This window comes from Erithacus rubecula (genome assembly GCF_903797595.1).
Source record: "Erithacus rubecula genome assembly, chromosome: 11".
NCBI classification, from domain to species: domain Eukaryota; kingdom Metazoa; phylum Chordata; class Aves; order Passeriformes; family Muscicapidae; genus Erithacus; species Erithacus rubecula.
Window position 1 is genome coordinate 8588460 of NC_136663.1, and position 19728 is coordinate 8608187.

The 19728-nt window shown below is 47.4% G+C and overlaps 1 protein-coding gene across 2 annotated transcripts in view; it reads right to left on the minus strand.

Annotated features, from left to right (window-relative positions):
- DIS3L2 (DIS3 like 3'-5' exoribonuclease 2) overlaps positions 1-19728 on the minus strand; it is a 184999-nt gene that overhangs the window by 30484 nt on the left and 134787 nt on the right. For both annotated transcript variants that reach the window (XM_079315695.1, XM_079315696.1), the window contains exon 15: positions 10960-11039. In XM_079315695.1, coding sequence (XP_079171821.1) covers positions 10960-11039 — 80 coding nt within the window. The remainder of the gene's footprint in view (positions 1-10959; positions 11040-19728) is intronic.

The following is a 19728-nucleotide window of genomic DNA, read 5'->3' on the forward strand; positions in this document are numbered from 1 at the left end:
TTTGCATGTTGTAATCAAGTCTTGCTATTAAATCATACTTTGCAACAATAGCTGAGCTGTCAACGACAAGCAGCAGCTCTCAGCTCTTGCACTGGCACCGTGCAGGAGAAAGCCCTGGATAAACATGCACAAAGCCTCACTGCTCTGCCAGCTAGGAGAGCATCCCTTTGCCCTTTTGGGAGCTTGGAAATGGCTACACCCATGATGGATCTCAGGACAAGCATCCTTTGTCTCACTCAGCTCTCTGGTCACTCAGCTTGCAAGCTGTTTTCTCCCAGCCTGCCTGCTGTTCTCTGCAGTGATGCAAAGCCAAACTGGTTTGGCTGTGGTGTGCTCTGTCGTACTTCTCTGACTGCTTTTTATGGTCTCCTTAAAATTTGAGCATACTGAGTGCAACAGAGAGATACAGCCCTTTGTGACAAAGGTCCTGCCTTGGCTGCATGGGCAGAACAGCCTGTGTAGCCACGCTGTGATCACAGCCCTGCTACATTCAGGGTTAACCACACTCCTTGAAAATGCCTTGATCAGTTTTCCAGTTTCTTTGCTGTCTTTGATCACAGTGCAGCAAGAAGATGTGGCTGAGAGAGAGGGCAGATCAGACCCAGCTCAGTTAAGTGTCCCTGATAATGTCATCACAGTTTGGCTGTGGAACCCTGAATAGCTGGGCTGACACACAGCATTAAGTAGATGCTTGATCTTGCTCCACTGGCTTCAATCAGGGACTGATCCCCTGCTCTGCACTTCCCATTTGCCCTCCCAAAATCTCATCCCCAAAGAGACCCACTTAAAATAAACTCCAGCTTAGTTCCACACCACATTCCTGCTCCTGAACATTCACTGAAGCAATGTACCCCTTCTCTGCTTTCCCACAACCTTGGTTTTCTCTCAGTGATATAAATATCTGAGTGACCTGAGTGCATCTGTCAAAGAACAGCACCAAGGGGCAATTCCTCTGAATTCCCTGCAGCAAACATCACTGCTTCTGTCCAGGCTGTTACTGGTGCCAAAAACTCTTGCTCTGAACCAGATTCTGACTCTCTGCAAAATGCTGCAAATGTGCAATAAATAGCAGAGTCCTTTTGAATCCTGCCTTTTGCAGCAGCCTTACCAGAGACAGAGTTTCAACACAAAAATGTGGATCAGCCCCAGCCTGGCCACATAGATGATGTCTTTCTGTCCTAATGATTCTTCCTACACATTAGCACAACATTTATTTCTACCTTGCCCTGTTCTTCCCATTTATCCAGAAATCTGACAAGGTCTCCTTCCTTTTAATGCAGAAATACAGGGAAAGGAGAATTTCTAGCTGGAATTGGCTCACTCTGTGAAAGTAGACAGATCAATCTAGATTCAATCTGTCTCACTAATTGTTGAAGGCTGGAGCTGACCTGGGGCTGGCCCGGCTGGAAGTGAGCACAGGCAGCCTGCTCCAGCTCCTGCTGCTTTATGCTGCAAACGAGTCACACCAGCCTTCTCTGTGCATGGTGGAGCCTGTCTGCTCCTGTCACCTGGACACTTGTGCCCAGCCACACGTCACCAGGCAGTGCCTGGCTGTCAGCAAGATTGCAAATGAGCACTGAGCTTAAATAAAACATGAAAAACTCATTAATGATGACTTCTCCTCACCTCACTTTAGGTCTATTAATACTATTTTACCACAAAGTCCCTTCCCAGGAGTACTTCCAGAGGGACTAAGCCAGTGTGGTCTTTTTTGAAAGCCAGGACAACTGCACTTGTAGTTGATCACTAAATTGATTATGTTGAGATGAGCAGTGTTTGCATCAACTCTTTTACTACATCAGACTGTTTAACCTGAACTGTCTCAGCAAAATGGGATTATGCCAGAGATGCAATATGTACAAGAGCTCTGCCAGGGCTGGTTTTCACCACAGGGATGGTGTGATGAGCAGTCGAGATGTCGGTCTCTGCTCAGCTCAGTGGAGACAGAAGGAAATATCTACAAGCAGCCCAGAGGCAGGCAAGAGCTCTGCTGTACAAGGCAGGAGTGAGCTGTGAACTGATCAGGGAGAGATGTACAGCAACTCTTAATCACTGCTGTGTTCAAGTGTCAAAGTTACTGGAGGAGCTCAAGGGCAGAGAGTAAGGACAGCAGGAGGGGAAGTGAGGGATCCCATGTTGCTCAGCTCAGTGCCCAGAACAGTGTGGCCCTGCAGAAGCAGGAAAGCCAAACAAAACCTGAGTCAGGCTAAAACCCAGGCTGGGCTCTGCACCTGCCTGTACCAGCCAAATGCCATGTGCAGGTAATTGTGCCCACAGTAGCAGAGCTTTGCAGAAACTGAGAGTTGAGTCGCCATGATAAAAGATCACTATTTTCTATTCCCTTCTGTTTGATGATGGCAAAGTGCTTTATAAATGCTAACAAAAAAGTCCCTGAGGATTCTTGCTCTTTTTTGCTCCACAGATGGTGGTGGAGCAGAAACAGATGACATGACCTGCTAGAGACCACAATGAAGGAACAGCCTCTGAGCTGAGAGCTGACCATGGAGTTCCTACCCCACGTGTGGTGAGCTGGTGAGGGGACCAGTGGGATCAACAGAGAACAGGACATTCCCAGAGGCAGAAAAAGCCTTGCAGAACATCTTGGCCAGTAATGAGGCTGCTCATTTGAGAGTGCTGCATTTCAGATGAGACAGGTGAAGGACACAAAATTTAAGATGTTCAAAGCTGATCTGAGGAATTTCAAACAAGTTTCCATTAAAATTAATGGAAACATTAATGCAAAGTACACTCAGATCCTCAAGCAGGTTCTTTCCAAGCAAGATCTTTCCATTAACTTGAAAGCAAGTTGTGCCCAAATCCTCTTACATCGCTGGGAACATCTGAGACCAGCAAAGTCAGGTTACAAACCCATTAGGCTCCAGACTGACTAATACATGGCCAATTGAAAGAGGTGAAAGTGCTATGCTGTAAGAGGAACCCCATTTGAGGGTCACCTTGAGTGAGGAGCTGAACACAAAAAACATGCATGTAACTTGGAGTTCCTTTTTTGATGGAGAAGAAGTAGGGAGGTGTGGAGAGAGTGGAACCCATTGCCAGACTGATGTGGCTGCTCTGAACTGTGGAAAAAAAACCACTGAAAAAGCAGCAGGACCAAGAACAATGCACAGCAAGAGCTGGAAAACAGAACTGGGACCTTAGTTGCTCAGGAGAGGGCAAGAAGAGATAGTTCTACTCTCACCCTCTAATTTGTGAGGACTAATTTCAATAATGTCTGTGGAATACCCAACTCAGCAGAGTATATGGAGAGAGGAGTGGTGTCAGTGCAAAACTGGTCTTCTACATTAACACAGAGCAATGTGTCAGGGATTTAAGACTGGGAAGATGATTTCACCAGCTGATGCCTGTTCCTGGAGGCCTTCAGGTAGCTACTACTCTGTTAAAAAAGACTTGCAGGATCTAAAACACATTCCAGAAGTGCATTTGTCCTTGAAAGAGAATTCCCTGTTCTTCTCTTGGCCCAGTTTCCCAGTTAATCTCTCTTGCCTTTCAAATGCGTGCTTTATTTCCAATCTGAATGCTTCAGCTTTCAGCCAGTAGCTCTTTATGAGAGAGCAATCCCAGCTGGCTGACAATCCACCCAGTAACTGCAGCTCAGCTGCCATGCCCTGGGGGATTGGGGTACTTAGTGCTGCACAGACCACAGAGACCCTGCCTGTGGCAAACCCAAACCCTGGCTCCCTCTGGGCAGACAGCACAGATCCAACAGCAGGATGTTGAGCAGGAATGGCAGGTTTATCCCCAAGCACAGCATCCCTCATCACAGCCAGCTCAAGTACTCAGGCTTCCCTTCATCACCTTTGGTCTTACCCCACTGTCTGTCCTGGCAAGCAACTCTCCATCCTTAGTTTGTACCCAAAGCACCTCCTGACAAAGCAAAAGAAGGTGGCACATCCTCTCACCCACTGTCCCAGCATCCCTGCTTGCAACATCCCAGGATGACCAGCAAAACCTGCTACTGGCACAGAAGTCACTTTGCACTATGCCAACACATTCAACAACACAGAGATGAAACCAAACTTTCCCCTATTTATTAAGATAAAGATATGCCTAGAAATCCAGCTGGGAGAGGGATAGCTAGGGGGTCTGGTGATTTTTCTAGTCATATCCCAGCCCAGGAGAGGGCCTTCCTTGACACAAAATCAATTCAGCAACTTGGGTTCAGGATGAAATTGAGAGGTGCTTCTTGTGAAGGGACAATTATTCATTCTTTCTCACATTGGATCTGTCCTCTTCCATATTCCTAAGGGCTAATCACAGACTCACCTAATTCAGGGCTGCTAAGAAACCCATATCCACAGGTTAGCAATTCCAGTCCAGATATAGCACACTGCCTTGAGCATTAGTCAGACACATGCAGGCCAGGGAAATGGTGCCCAAATGCTGCTGAGGGCTTTCAAACATATTGTTAAACAAACGAATATGTAAACAGATCTCTGGGATGACACATGGAGACAAGCATCTCCAGCTCAATTACAACTGCAGCTGATTTTCTCACCTACCTGATTGTCAGCAAATACCCAGACACCTAACACTGACACAAGGAGGTTTTACAGCTCCTTCTCAAGCAAACACTGAAACAAGTAAGATTACAAACTCCTTTGATTTCAGTCTAGGGAGAGAAGTGCCACACTCACTGGGATTTAAGACCCCAGTCCTTCCTACCTCTTGTGAGTGGGAGCACACACTGACTTCTCTGAAACCTTGCTGAGGATTTAAAGAGAGCCACTGGTCACTGTGGGATACTGTGTAAGTCACCAAAGAAAGCTTCAAACATTTGTTTGGAAGGGATAAGGTTATGTTCAAATCCCTTCAAGGAGAAGGTAGGTTTCCTTGATCACCTTTTCCATTTGCATCCCCCTCATTGCACCGACATTCCAAGGATTTGGCAGTTACTATTTCTACAGTTCTGATGGACTGGAAACCTATTATTAAGCAGCAGGATGGCAGGAGGAGACAAGTCTGTGTCAAGAAAAGCAGCTATGTAGTACCTGGGCAGAGCCTTTTGCAATAGGCCTTTTACCTCAGCTAGGAATGGCCATATGGGCCCCTCTGGAAGGAAAGAACAACTCTCTGCTCCTTAAAGTCCCAAGTGACAAAGGCTGTTTTGCAGCTTATGTCCCAACAGCCTTTGGGGGTGCAAGACAGAAAGCCGAGCTCATGCCTTAGGCAGGAAGGATTACACATCTTTCAAAGTTTTAAAGGTCAACATCCAGACTTACTCTCCTGGACAATTTACCCTTCAGTGAACCAATGCCAAAAGCAGGAGGGCTGCTTTATCTCCATGCACAGTGACAAAATAATTCACCAGCCTTGCTGGCCAACTCCAACGCTTACCTTTAGCAGGTGAAGGGTGCACTTGTGTAAAGTTTAGTGTCAACAGTGAAAAAACAGCATATGGTATAAAAAGAAAAATTCCAATGCACTATCTTATCTTTCGGGTTTTTCCTCTAATAATTGCATTAATTTTATTTTGTTCTGAAATCTAAACAAAGCATTTCACAAGTTTCAGGTGAGTAACTGTTGCAAGAAAGCATCTGTTCAAGCCTGTGATGTCAAGGGACATGTACATGGATTTCCCTCGTGAAATTCCAGTTTATCAGATGAGATAAGCAGGAGCAGATGCCACTTTCAGAGACTTCCCTTGCAGGTTGGGGGGGGGTAGAGCATGAACACTAACTAGGAAATCAGACACCATCAGGAGAGTTCCCTTACACCAATAGGAGCAGTGCTGCTTCACTGGGATGTGTACCATGAAACAACCATGTAATAGGGCAGGTCAGGCAGCCAGGGACTGTGTGAGCTGTGCAGCAGCTCCTTGTGCAAACAACTCACTCTGCAAGCTTCGGTTTCTCAAAAGGAACAAAACACCTTATGGTAAACCTGCCAGCTCACTGCAGAACAACCAGGCCCATGCTAAAGTCCAACACATGAGCTGTACACCTGGGAAGTATCACTGAAAACAAATCAGCAGCTGTGTCAGCTGCTTTACATATTTTCTTCCAAGCACTGCCAGTCAACAGCTTATCTAGTAAAAAAGAATAAACTCCAAACAATTCTGCTTTGCTCTTTTTCAGAAAAACAAACCCTCCCAAACCTCCACCCAAACTCTGTTTACACCAAAACTGCAGCAGTTCTGAATGGAAGCAATAAATGGAGTGAGCTAATGTGTTACTGACAAATAACCCATTCAAACAATTCCAGCATAATTATAGGTTAGCTCTCTTGATGTAACATTGGGTACATCACTGCAGATATTACATTCACCTTATGAAAAGATTGCAGAGAGAGCTTGGTTGGTAACCCAAACAGCATTATGTATCATGAGCCTGTCAGCATCAGAAGTGCATGCACCCTGGCATTTGAAGTCCTGGGGTTTTAAGTGATAATCCAATGTACCAGACATCACTGATCTCTATATAAAAGGGGGCACCACTTTTCCTTTCAACTGGAGCTGTTTTTCACTTCTCATTCTGAAGAGTTGTGTGGTGCTGCCCGCAAGTGGCTACACTGCACAGCAGCTCAATCTGCAGCACTCTGGGTCCCCAGAGAGAAAAAGTGATCAATACTCCAATGCTGCTTTTCTAAGAGGTCTCTAAGTGCTTCCATGCAAGATGCTGCTCCTCTGGGTTTTGAAATTACTCTAAAGAGAACATAAAACCCCCCACTACAAATTCCTAAACCAGACACAAACCGCAGCTGCAGCACAGAATTAAAATGAAATTCATTGGTGAGCTGCAAGCTGGTCTGTCAGCAAAGGTGGAATCTGGGATGTGGGGAAGTGGCCTCAAAAACAGACCAAAATCTGAACACTGAGGGAGCAGGAAAACCATATTAGAGAAGTACCAGCTGGGGACAAGAAAGTGTCATGCTTGACAGGGATTTACACCTCCCTGGTGGGTCTGGCATGGCAGAGACCCTGAGCACTGCATCATCTGAGAAAGGTGGCAGTTATCAGAGAGCCTTGGGAGGGAAGACAAAGGCATTTGAAGGATCAGACTTGCTGCGGGTAGCTGGGCAGAGCCTAGGAGATCTCCAGAGAAGCATCTGGATAGTGATGGTGAGTGTAGAGAACAGATTGCATTTTCTATTTCTTGGATACAGCCAAAAGACACTGGACTCCTTGCAATTAATTTCTTCCAGGGGGATCTTGAATTGGCTTTGGCTCTTCCTGCACACAGGCTGGAAGAAGTCTTTCATGCTGAGCCATAACCTTTATGAATCTCATCCTTCCTGCTGCCTGGCAGCCCACAGGAGCAGCACCAGTCATGCCAGGGTGGCCTCAGAGTGGGCAGCTGGTGCTTCCTCAGCACAGCCCGTATCACATTCCTGGAGCAGGGACTTGGTGAGTGCATCTTGTAAGACAAGATTCATGAGCCATGGTGGATGTGAATGAACTTGATGGTCTTTTACTGCCTGGCTGGGTTTTGCAATTGGATCCTGTGCAGGATCTGAGAAATTCAGCCAGTGTCAAGGAGCAGTGAAAGAAAGCCAGTCCCACTGTCAACACCTGACATGTGCTGTGTCAACACCTGACAGGATATCTGGCAGGCTGTCCCCTCCCTGTCACTGTTCTAGGGCCATCTGAAGGTGGACAGTATGCTCCTGTTCCAAGTGTCACCCAGCACCCATCATTGTGTGTCCCTGTGTCACAGCACAGTGCTCCCCTGGCAGGACAGCAACCCAGCTCAGGGCACCATCCTGGGGCTCTGCCCATTACTGACTGATCTCCATCAGGGAGAATTTAAGCAAGATGATTTAAAAATGGGAAAGCACACTGCTTGCTTCTGTCAGGTCAAGCCACTTCCCCTGGGGCCAGGAAGGACTGACAGGCTGGGAAGGACTGGTAGCCTAGGGGCTGAAAATGCCCAGGTCTGAGCAGGAAGAAGAGAAGTGATGTCCCCTGGTCACCCCAGTGACTGCAGGAGCAGTGACAGCCCTGCTCCTCCACACAGCTCCAAGCTGCCACTGGGACTACCAAGTGCTACTGGATACCTATCTATTATAGCAGGGGTTGGAAGGGCAGAGCAAGCAGCTGCTTGCCCTCTTCTGCTCTCAATCCAAAGCTTCCAAGACTTCCAAGGTTCTGCTGAGTCCAGTCCACCCAAAGTGCTCAGCACTGAGGGTGCAAGAGTGGAGAGGGCGAGTGCTGTGCCCATGAATGTTCCTGCAGACAGGCACGCAGGCAGGCTACAGAAAGCTGTCAGCAGCAACAACATTTCCTTGGAAAAGTTTTATCATTTTAAAGGGAACAAATTCCAATTGATTGCCCTTGTAAGAGCCTGCATGGTACTTGCACTTCTAGCCTAAGCAATAGAAATTTTAATTGCTCTGGTAATTACACTTTCAGCAATGCTGCAGTCCTTTGTTCTCCAAGTGAGAGACCAATATCCGCTGTTCTCCGGTGGCCCCATCTGGCTGCAGCTTGGAACAGCATTTGCCACTTGGAGGGGAAGGGACATTCCTTCAGTGACCAGGGTGACACTGAGCCCTGAGCCTGGCTCATGCAGGTCTCTGGGGCACTGGCTGCACTCCCCAGGTCAGAATGGGTTTCTGCCAGCCAGAATCACCTCAGCTTCCTCCTGTTAAAGCTGCTGCTCAAGAGCTTCTCACACCTGCACGCCTGCCACATCTCTTTACCTGGAGCAGCTCCCAGGTGTGATGCTTTGCTGAGAGCTGGGATCTGGGATGCACATTTCCAGTCTTTCCCACACATGAGCTTGGAGTGCGTCACCAGTACTTCTTCTCTGGGCTAGAAATGGTTCACAAATACAATGTAGACACCAAGGTCATGCTGCTTCTGGCTACATCTTTAGGAGGCAGAAGAGCTGTTGTCCCCTGAGTCCTGATGGGTACTCTCAAAGCCTGACAACACTTGGGAGAACACAAGCCCTAGAAGTTACCCTAGAAAATTACTATAAGGAAAAACTATTGTGACAAGTGCCACGTTACTGTGTGGACATCAGATTAACCCTATGACAGACCCAGTGCTTGAGAAGAACAATCTCTGCTTGGCTGAACTAAGCTGCAGCACATATGAGCTCCTCCACAATCACCCAGGGCACTACCAGAGGCAAGCACATGTTTGGCTCAAGGGCATTTTACCTGCAAGAATGCGTCAGCTGTAGCACAGACCTTCACGCTTCAGCTCACCAGCCAAGGACTGTCAGAAGTGCTGGCCTGCACACACTGGGTTTAGGGGGAGAAGCATGTGTGCAAACCTAGAAAGGCTCTCCCTGGGAAATGGGATCCTGCTCTCCCCAGGTTGGTCAAGCAAGCTATGAAATTCAAAGTATTTCATTCATCCACGGAGGTGTAATTGCTGTTTGGATTTGTCAGGCACACACACAAAGTCTGGATGTACTTGGAATTGCACTCATCCTGCCCACAATGCATTTTTTCAAGCCATGATCCTGGCTGGCATGGCCAAGGGTGGCTCAGCTCCCCTGCTTACCAGAAACACAGGACAGAGCCATACATCTCTCAATCAACAGCTGTTAACGTGACACAGCTATGTTGTCACACACTGAACCTCTCACAGCCAACAAGGCTTCCAAGAGGAATTGCTACTGGCCTTAGCATTTAAACAAAATAGCTCTACTCATGTCCCTGGAGTTTCCTTAAACAATGGCAGAAAATACCCACTGGAGCCTGGGGAGAGTCTATGGCAGAAAAAACACAGCTGCTGATTTTTGAGATATACATCACACAATTAGAAACACTGGTCTATAAACATCCTTAACAAAGCCCAGCAGGTCTGGGGGGTTTCTTTTCCTCGCTGTCCATTGTGTGCCACTGCCTTTAAAACCCTCAAAAACAAATGCTCTTCCCTTGCTGATTTTATCCTTTGGCGCTGAACTGCACGTTGCCCTGTGAGCTTGGTGGTGCTGGAGGAACCAACTCTGCTCACACAAGGCTCTGGGGCTGGGATACTTGGGATGGCACCACATGCTAATCATCTACCCACAGGCAGGAAGGAATCTGCCACAAATGATCTCCCTTCTTGTTTAAATATTAAGATTTCTCAGCTAAGACACTGCTCTGTGCATTTGCAGATGTCCCTCTTCCTTGCTGGGACTGCCCTTGGTGTTTCTGAGCAGATCTAATTACAGACTGTTCTGTTCATTGACAATTTCATATACTCTCATTTTTTAGGTTAACTTGAATAACTGGCAAGAAAGCAGAACTACATGGGTGGAGTAACAGGCCATGGATTTATGACATGCTGGTATTCAGGGCAAACACAGAAATATCCTGAACTCTGCTGCTGCTGTCAATTTGATAATGAGAATGTGATTTGAAATAAAAACATCTTGGGTGCCAATTCACTACAGCAGCTAGTAAAAATAGGCAGAATACCTAGAAATAGAGGACTCTGTGCTCCGAACACATCCAAAGCTTGAATATCATATAGTACCTTACAAAAACAGAGCACGTGGCTGCACTGGGGCTCTGGTACCACAAAGGCCACTCAGTGAACCCATGCATGAGCTTTAGCAGAGAGAATGGGGTGCTGTGTGGGTCTAGCTAAGCACAGGCGAGGGCTCTGCTTTCAAGCAGAGCAGTTTTTTGGGTGCTTGCCCCCAGGCCATGCTCTCAGAGTCACCCCAGCACCAACAGGGTGTAAATTGCAAACATCCCTGGGCAAAGCCTGGGTGAGCTCTGCCAGAGCCTGGGGTACCCAAGAGTAGGCCTTTTAGACAAATAAAAGCAGCTTTTAAAAGCTAGAGAAAAGGAAAAAAAGGGGGCTGCAGGGCCTTGTGCATTTTGAAGAAACTGGCCTTTACAGGAGCTGTTTCCAGTTTCAGGTCAAGCCTGAGGCCTTCTTTAATCTACTTTTAAGTGGTGCAAGCAGTGGTGATCCCTTTGCCAGAAGGCAGGGCAGTGTCTTTTCACTGCAGCTCCCTGTGTTTGCTGTGTGGAACCTTCCACAGGACTTACTTGTTGCTGTCCCGGTACTGATAGATATAACAGCCCTGAGGCATCCCACTCTCCTGGTCCAAGGTAAACGACAGCTTCATCTGCACAGAGGACAAGGGGTGTGGGACAACGAAAAGAGAGAGAGAGAAAGAAAAAAAACCAAAACATTTTAGTCTCTCAGTCATTAGAACAACTTCAAGCAAGGCTTGTGGGAGAAAGCTTAACACACCAAGGCTGACACGCAAACACCGTGGCCTGGAACATACTGTGGGGTTCCAAACCTCAGGGAAAAGTCACATGCATTGCAGAAACCTCTTGCTTTTTCCACCCTTTGTTACTATAAAGTGTTCGTGGTTCCTCTGAAATGCACGGGTCGTAAGAGCTCAGCCCTCCAAACCCACCCACACACTCCACCCTCCCCAGGGCTGCGGTTCCCCTCAGGCGCTGCGGGAGCGACTTTCTCCAGCGGCAGCTGCAGTTCCCACGAGTCTTTCTCTGAAAACTTTCCCGGCTCCATCTCGTTCCTCCAGTGCATTAGAACAGAGGAGAAACCACAGAGGGAAAGGTGACAGATTTTTCCTTCTGTGCAGAGTTATTAAAGAGCTGTTAGAAGGGTTTGCAGTTTGGATCCGCCTGCGGCAGCGGGCTGTGATGGGACCTGGAAGCTGCTCTGATTGCAGCTCCAAGAAGGCATTCAGCAAGGGTTTTTGGATTTCAAAACCAGCTTGCTTTATTAAGGGGGAAAAATTAATCCTCTTTCAACAAGCAACAGAATGGTTCTGTGGGGAGGCTTTTTTTTGCTGAGAATGTCTTCGGTGATTTTATACACTGCACTGCCTAGAAAACAGCACAGAAGTGAGTTCTGCAACAGCCCTGCAGATGCAAGCAGCTTCTCATTAGCCCGGGGAATGCTGAATCCCCAGGTCACCACTCTCACAGCCATGAGATGCAACCCCTGGGCTGAGCTAAAGAGCTGCAGACCCTGACCAGAAGCCAGCAGGGAGGGCAAGAGGTGCAGCATCCTTTAGAGGAGGTAGCTGCTAGTCTTTGTGCAATTTTTGTGGTCATGGAGATTACTATCAGCAGGGCTATTGCTGGTGCTGGATTGTGCAGGACTCTTGAAATGGTCTGGGAAGATCACCATAAGGGCTAAAGTCAAAGGAGGTTTCTAATGATGAGCCTCAACCATTTTAAGCAAGGAAAGGAGGAGAGAGCAGTGTTGAGCCACTGCATTTGATGACAGACTTCTCTCCTCTGGGCTCCAAGAAAATTGCTAACTCAAATTAATGGCTTGCTCAGGAACAAACAGAATTAAAACATCTTTCTCCTGTAGGCTGTAAGAAAACCCTGTGTGCTGAATCACTAGATGATGCACTGATTTTCCCTTCCCTAAAGAGTGGCAAAGTCATACACTGTGCTCTCACTGACCCAAATAAAACTGCATGCCATGAAATCATTGAGAAATTCACTGCCTCGAATACTGAGTTAAGAACCAAGTACTAGGCTGAGGCCAAATTCAGCTGAGCTCCCTTGATTTCTACACTCCTACCAGTGTAAGCCATTCTAAAACACAAGCTTGTGCAACACCACAAAATGTAAGTGTCCACATATCACAGTTCATACCAATGACCTCTTAACACTCTCCACACTCCCCTTCTCGCAAGCCCTGACCTTGCACTAGCTTAGCAGATCACTCAGATCCACTTTGAAGAGCAGTGTCCATGGCAGGACTAGCAGGGCTGGCTGGGGATGCTTCTGGCCAAGATCCATGAAGCCCCTGGCTGTGGATCCCACAGATCTCATCATAGCCTCTCCTGATGCTATGATGGCACATGGGAGCAGGAGGTCAGCAGGAAACAAAGGAACCTCCCCAGGGGAGACAAGCAAACACCTTGCTGGTCATATGTGCTCCACAAGCAGAGTCCTCCCAGGAGAGCTGCCCTGGTTTGGGGAATTGAAGGAGGAATTGGGAACTGCTTAAAGTCATGTTTTCTGGGTGAGGTTTTCTACAGCTTTCCTGCTAGAACATCAGGAAGCACCTCTGAGGCCAAAGGAACAGCAATTATAGCAGACACAGATCCAGGAGGTCCTTTTCTTTATGGAAAAGGCACTGCAGAACAGAATCACTGGAGATGAAGCACAAAAGAAAGTGCAATATTTGGCAAAATTGTGGCTTTGGAAACTTTCAACAACAATTTTGATCAGGACAAACTCACGAGTGCCTGAAGCTCTTGTTTGCAGCTCTCAGCTAAGTGGGCTTTGGGGTTGCATTAACTGAGCATTTCTGGTTATAGCTCACCTGGGCTCTGGGTGCCCAGCACAGCTCAAGGGTGGAACCACCTCTGTGCAAGGACACAAGTCCAGGGGGAGGGAAGAAAGGAAGGAAAAGGGCTGGGAAGGAAAACAGCCTTGTTTTTACAGGCTGCCAGGGAAAGCCTTGGGGCAACCAGGTATGGGAAGGTGACCTTTCCACTCTCTGGGGGGGCGAGGTCCCATGGAACTTGCCTACCCCAAAAGGAAAGATTACAGTTCCCAAAGATTATGGGTTTTCAATTTTCTGTTATTTTAATCCTTCTCTATCTGCTCATGGTATTCCACACAAATAAAACACACCCTGCTTGGCATGCTCAGCCATCTCTGCATCATCTGCCAGCTCCAGCAAGACCTGGCAAATGGGGTCTATACACAGTTTGACCATCTGGGTCAATGCTGTCAGGCCAAGAGGATGTTGCCATCACCCACAGTGACAAGAGCACCACACTCAGAGAAAGGTCAGGTCAGGCTGTGACACAGAGAGATGTGTAACTAAAGGTCTGTCCCAGCAACCAAAGCTCAAGGCAGCTGTGCTTTCACTGATTCACAAGCCATGCAGATCTGAAGATCTGCCCTCCTGATGCACTGTCATCGTCAGCCAGGAGGGGGAAGAGGGGACCTGTGCTTGCCACCAGGAGTCATTCCAGCCCTCAAATGAGCAGTCAAGCTCTGACTGTGCAGCCACCGGCAGTGGCCTGCCTGCCTTTGCTCCTTTGGTGGCATTTGGCTCTGCAGAGAGCACAAAGCCCTCAAGCAAAACTCCTAGTGGGGTGGAAAGACAGCAGGTACGGCAGCTGGGGAAGGACTAGCTGTGCAGGGAGCACGCTGGGAATGTAGAGACCACTTCCTACTAAGCTTAACAAGGTTGCCCACACCCACTCAACGTCTTGCAGTGGATCCTCTCTGCCACTGGAGCCTCAGGAGAGCTCCACTGACCAGACTCTGTCACTTCTGCACTGCCCTGCTCACTGCAAAGGCACTCATGCCTCCCAGCACCTCAGTGCTTTGGAAGGTCAGCACAGATTTATTTCTCTCATGCTAAAGCTAATCTAAGAAGTGCCTGCTGCCACAGACCTGCAAAAACAGAACCCAAATGTCCTTTCCCAGCTCTCTGCACCCCTACAGCACTGCTTCTCCCTGGGCCTATCTCCTCCAGCAGATGCCCTTCCCTTTTGCCTTCATTCTACCACACACAAAACCTCTGGTTACTTCTGAATCACAGAAGGCTGCAGGGCAAGGCTGGGACAGATGTTAGGAGTGAACAACCACTTCATCATTCTTCTATCTGACTTCTGCTGCAGCAATGTCAGAACCTCCTGCATACACAAAGCCCTACAAAAGTAGCAGCCTTTTGCAATCACCCCTCTGGCACAGCTTTAACTCTTAACCAATTTGACAACATTGCTCCAACACCACATTGCTGCTTTGAAGCTCCTTTTTGTGTGTGTCAGTGTTCCTTGTCAGAAGGAGCTTGCTGTAAAACCAGCAAACAAATACCACAGCACAGGGCAAGGTACTGCTCCCCAAAATACTGCATTTTATACCTGCAAGGCAATGGGGGGTTTCTTAGAGAAATGCAAGTGCAGGGTGACCCCCATCACAAGGGAGGTTCATCAGATCAAAGGATCTTCACCATTAAACATATGAAATAATTTCATTTTACAAGACTCTGCTGGGCTTCTCTGGGAGAGGAGGGGGAGAGAAAATTTCCCAGTGCCAAACTGCAGTGTGATTTGGCTTGCACTGCCCCCTTTGGTTGTGTAGCCCTGGAGCTCACATGCTAATAAAGATCCCTTTCCACTTGAGTGGCTCTGCACATAAAGAAACGCTCGGCGCGGTGTGCGCGTGAACTCAATGGGAACGGGAGCTGGAACACAGCCATGCTGAGAACAGAGGGCTGCCTACCAGGAGAGCCCCATCAATAATTGAGATGTCAGAGGCACAGAGAGGTGTGTGAATAAGAGCTGTCAAAAGGAGTAATTTGGATCTCTTTGGATACAGTGATGGATAGGCTCACTCATCACCAGACACAACTGCAATACTCCCGAACAGAACAGGAGCAGAGCACTGAAATTCAAAGGGGCTGGGGCAGATTGTTTGATGGGCAGGATGCTGTTGACTCCATGGATGAAAGTATCTCATTTAAGGCACCAAGCAGGTGTGAGCAAACTATCCTGTAACTGGTTAATGCTGCAAGAAATGTACTCACAGCACACAGAAGCCGTCACAGATCCTTGGTGAGGTTTGGTGCAAGCTCAAGGTGAAGGTAATGCCTGCCACTCCTCAAGGAAAGCCACCTCAAAGAAAGTCATCTCCTGAGCCCACAGTACTGAGGGCTTGTACATAATTGTACAAACATAACACCTGTTTGTACAATTACTCTACTCTTTGGATTAGTAACATGCTCTCACTCTCTTTCTTACATCCTTAAATCCAGCAGAGGATGCAGCTGGCTTATTGCAGGATCCTTCTTGTTCCCCCATCTGCCAGACACTGACATGCTTCATCTGCACCCAAAGCTCTCACCCCACCCTCAGCAGAGGTGAGCAGACACTAAACCAGTGCACAGGTAGGAGACACAGATCGGAGTGAAGCAGAAGAAGCAGCTGCCCCTCAGCTTCCACTGCCATGGTGGGGGTGTCGGGGAAGCTCCCTATATCCTGGGGCTTGTTCCACCAAGGCTAAAAAGAGATTTTCAGAAAGAACAAACAGTGCTTCACATTGTCATGGACCTCCAGACTTGTCTGGGTTTCAGTGCAGGCAGCAGCCATCCTCATTGTAGAGAATGTTTTAGAACTGCAGCAGTTAGGGGCTCAGTCATGTGATAAAGCCTGGTAGCTCCAAGGACAGAGGATGGAGAGCACTCTTCTGGCTGCTGAAACGCTGCCAGTCCCTACATTGACCTGACTGGACAAATTCTGCATGCCCCTTCAGTAAATGGCTTGGCTTGGATTCTCTGTTCCAGCCTTGGCTCTGAGCATCAAACCTTTGTCATGAGATGAAAAGTTTTCTCTCCCCATGCACTGTGTCAGAGGGGTATTATGGGTTCAGCCCAGGAACCAGGTCACAGATTTGAGCTGTCCCACTTGTAGGGCAACGTAAGGGCAGCCTCGGTTGGAACCGGTCAAGGTAATTCCACTGATGTGGGGGGTATTCAAGCAGAAGAAGTTCATCCGGGGCAGGGAGGCAAGGCAGAATACCAGCCTCCAAAACTAAAAACAGGGAACTGCATCTAAAGATCACATTGAAATACTCTCCTCAAAGGCAGGGCTTCTTTTTCATCCTGGGCACTTAATCATTTTTTAACCCCATTTGCATGGAAGTTCAAAAAGACTGGTATCTGCTCTGGGTTGGAATAAAGACTCCCCTCCCCAGCAAGCTCTAGAAAGCTTTTTAAGAATAAACTTAGTCATCAAGCAGGTTTTTATGCCCCGCCCAAACTTCAGTTTTGACCCGAATAAGAAATAGTCCTGAAGTCCTGACACTCACTTTTAAAACCACAAAAAACGAGCCATGCTCCAGTAACGTAATCACTGAGTTTTCTGGCACCTCATCCCTTAAAAATACATCCATCTGCCTCCACGCAGGCCATCAAACTCAATCTTGTTCACAATGGATTTCCCAATTCCTGCGTGCTGGCAGCGCTGCAGCGGTGCTGGCTGTGCCGGCTGGATGAGCCCTTACAGCAGCACAGGCTGCAAACCTCACAGCTGTGTTTTCACTTAAAGAAGCTGCTCTGGAGACCAAAGCACTTCTTCCATGAGCTTTTCTATTTGTGCTGCAGCTCAAAATTGCTGGAGAAAGACCCTGAGTAGTGGATAAAGAACATGTGGTAAGGACAGGATGGGGGTAATAAAGGACAAACTAAAAGTCCTACAGTGGAAAAAAGAGGAAAGACAAGGAAACTTGCTACCAGCTCAAAAAGTTACTTCTCCCACTGGGTTGGAGCAGTCCTTTCTTTCTGGCTTTGTAGACAGCAAATGTTTGGCCAATCTCAGCACCTGATTATGGGACTACTGTTGCTACTGGTTGTAAGTCATGAATAGGTCCTAAACTGGTACATCACACCTACTGCCTCCTCACTGAGGCTCCTTTCCCCACCCCTAAGAGCAAAACTTCCAGGTGAAGGTTTGAATTCTCTTGGAGGTTCCTGAAGCTGTCCCTGCTGCCCCATGCCCTCAGCACATTAGCCAGCAAACTGCCTCCATGCAGTGATCCATGCATGTGGCTAAGGACAATGTCAAATCAAACCCCAATCCAGCCTAGGAGAAGGAGCTAAAACACATTTTGGGTATTATCCTGGTCTGAATCCTCTGCTTTACTTTTAAATATAAATCCTATCACCTACTTAGCTGCTGCCTGCATTATACAGCTGCATAAAACATGGGAAATACCAGTGAATTCCTGACATGGCAGATGGAAGAGTAAGCTCTTCCCCCTTAAATTAATGTGGAAACCCAAAGGTTCCCAGCCTGGGACCCAAAGCCACAATAAACTACTACTAAATTATCCCACAGGCTGCAACAACCCTTGCTCTCCAAACATCAGCCCTGGGATGCAGTGAGGGGGTCTCCCTGCCACAGAAAAAGCAAAGTCATCAGCAGATAAAAGGGCTGTCCTGTTGATGGCCTCTGCTATGGGTGGTGGGGCAGCACAGCAAAACCAGGAAAACTGTGGCTGGATCCTTTGCAAAGACAGGCAGATGCTGACACCAAAATAACAGGCTGGCATCATACCCTTGGCTTTTATGCCACAGCTACAAGTCAAAAGTGAAGAGCCTTTCTATAAAGAAAGGGTACGAGACAACTTTCACCACTTGGCAAAAATATAAACTGCAAATGAGTTTATTTTTAAGCACTCACACTTGCCTGCATCGGAGGTTTCAGATGTAGTCCATGAAGAAATGGATCCAGATTCATTTAGAAAGAAGAGCTGAATACTTCCGTTCATTTTATAAACTGGATGAGCTCATTCTCTGCATGCATGATTAGGAAACCACAAAACTAAAATACAGATTATACAATTGTGAAGAGTTTAAATTTGTGGATTAAAAATACCTTCTTCAGAAGCTAACAAATTATGACACTGCACTGCATGCCCTAGACCACTAGGGAACTGTCAATGAAGTTAAAAGAATTTTCTACACAACTTGAAAATAGAAGCAAAACATCCCTAGGAAATGCCACATTAAAAAAATGTGACACTAACAAGACATATGCCAAGTTTCACTGCTTGGCTGTTTCATTTTCTATTACTCAGAGCTTGTCTCCCAGCCTCCCTTTAAAGCATTCCCAGCTCTTTTGTCCCAGTCCCATCCATGCTCTGACAAAAAACAGTTTCACTGATTTCACCTTGTGCAGTAAGAAAACCTTCATAAGCTGGGCTTTGCCAGCTTCAATTGAGACAGGAGATTTTGGGCTGCAGAAAATTCTTGCATTTTGAAAATGATGATGATGACAGGCTTAGAAGAAAACAGCTAACAGGGGAGCAATTTCATCTTGCCCAGCCTCAATGGTCTCTTCTTTACTTGAGAGATATGGAAATTCTCTTGGGAAACCAGGAATTTGGGAGAGGAAGATGATCAAGACTCTAGTAAGAAGGTAGTTTGCAATGAGGAATTTGAAACAACCCCAGAGACTCCTGGGGAGGTAAGACTGCCCCTTCTCAAACAATTAAGAGTTGATAGCAAGTAAAGTTTCTCTGTCCATTAAGCAGTTGAAGGCTGGAGGGCAGCACTCAGATTCATGTACTTATCAGAGGGTTAAAATTCCCTAGGAGAGAGCAGAAGCCAACAGCCAGAGGCCAGGGAGCAGCACAGGGACCTGTAACTGGTGTGAACAGGAACAGGCAAGACCTGGGTCTGCTGCATGAGGAGAGAGGTGGGAATGGAGCTGCTGACACTACAGCTCCAAAGCCCACAGGCACCTGCAGTTGGTGCAGAGCCTAGAGGAGAGAATGACACCAGCAGCATCCATTGATATCCAGGACTGACACAGATCCTGGGCCTCAGAATCCCTGGCTCATCCACCAGGGGCTGGCAGAACAGAAAATACATTGACTGCTCTGAAAATCAGCAAACAGATCAACCACAAGTTAAAGTAGCTACACGAAAAAAAAAGGAAGTATTTCTCACCATTAACAAGGAGAGGAACCTTGGGGGCACATAAAATTTCCCCTAAGGTGACCAGTGCCAGCAGGCACAGAAAGGCATTTCTGTGCAGCCATGGAACCTGTGGCCCATTGGTCAGCCACAGCCAGGACTGGAGGGGTCTGTGGGACCAACACCAGCTTTGTCCTAGGTTGGGTGGTGTTGAAGTCCATATATCAGTCCTTGATATGACAGAGAAAAACAAAACCTGATCAGAGAGAGATCCCTAAAGCGTTTCTGTCCCAAAATGGTATATGAGAGCTTGAAAGAAAAGCAATTGGTGTGTTCCACATTTGCTTTAGATGAAAAGTGACAAAACCAAGTAGAAA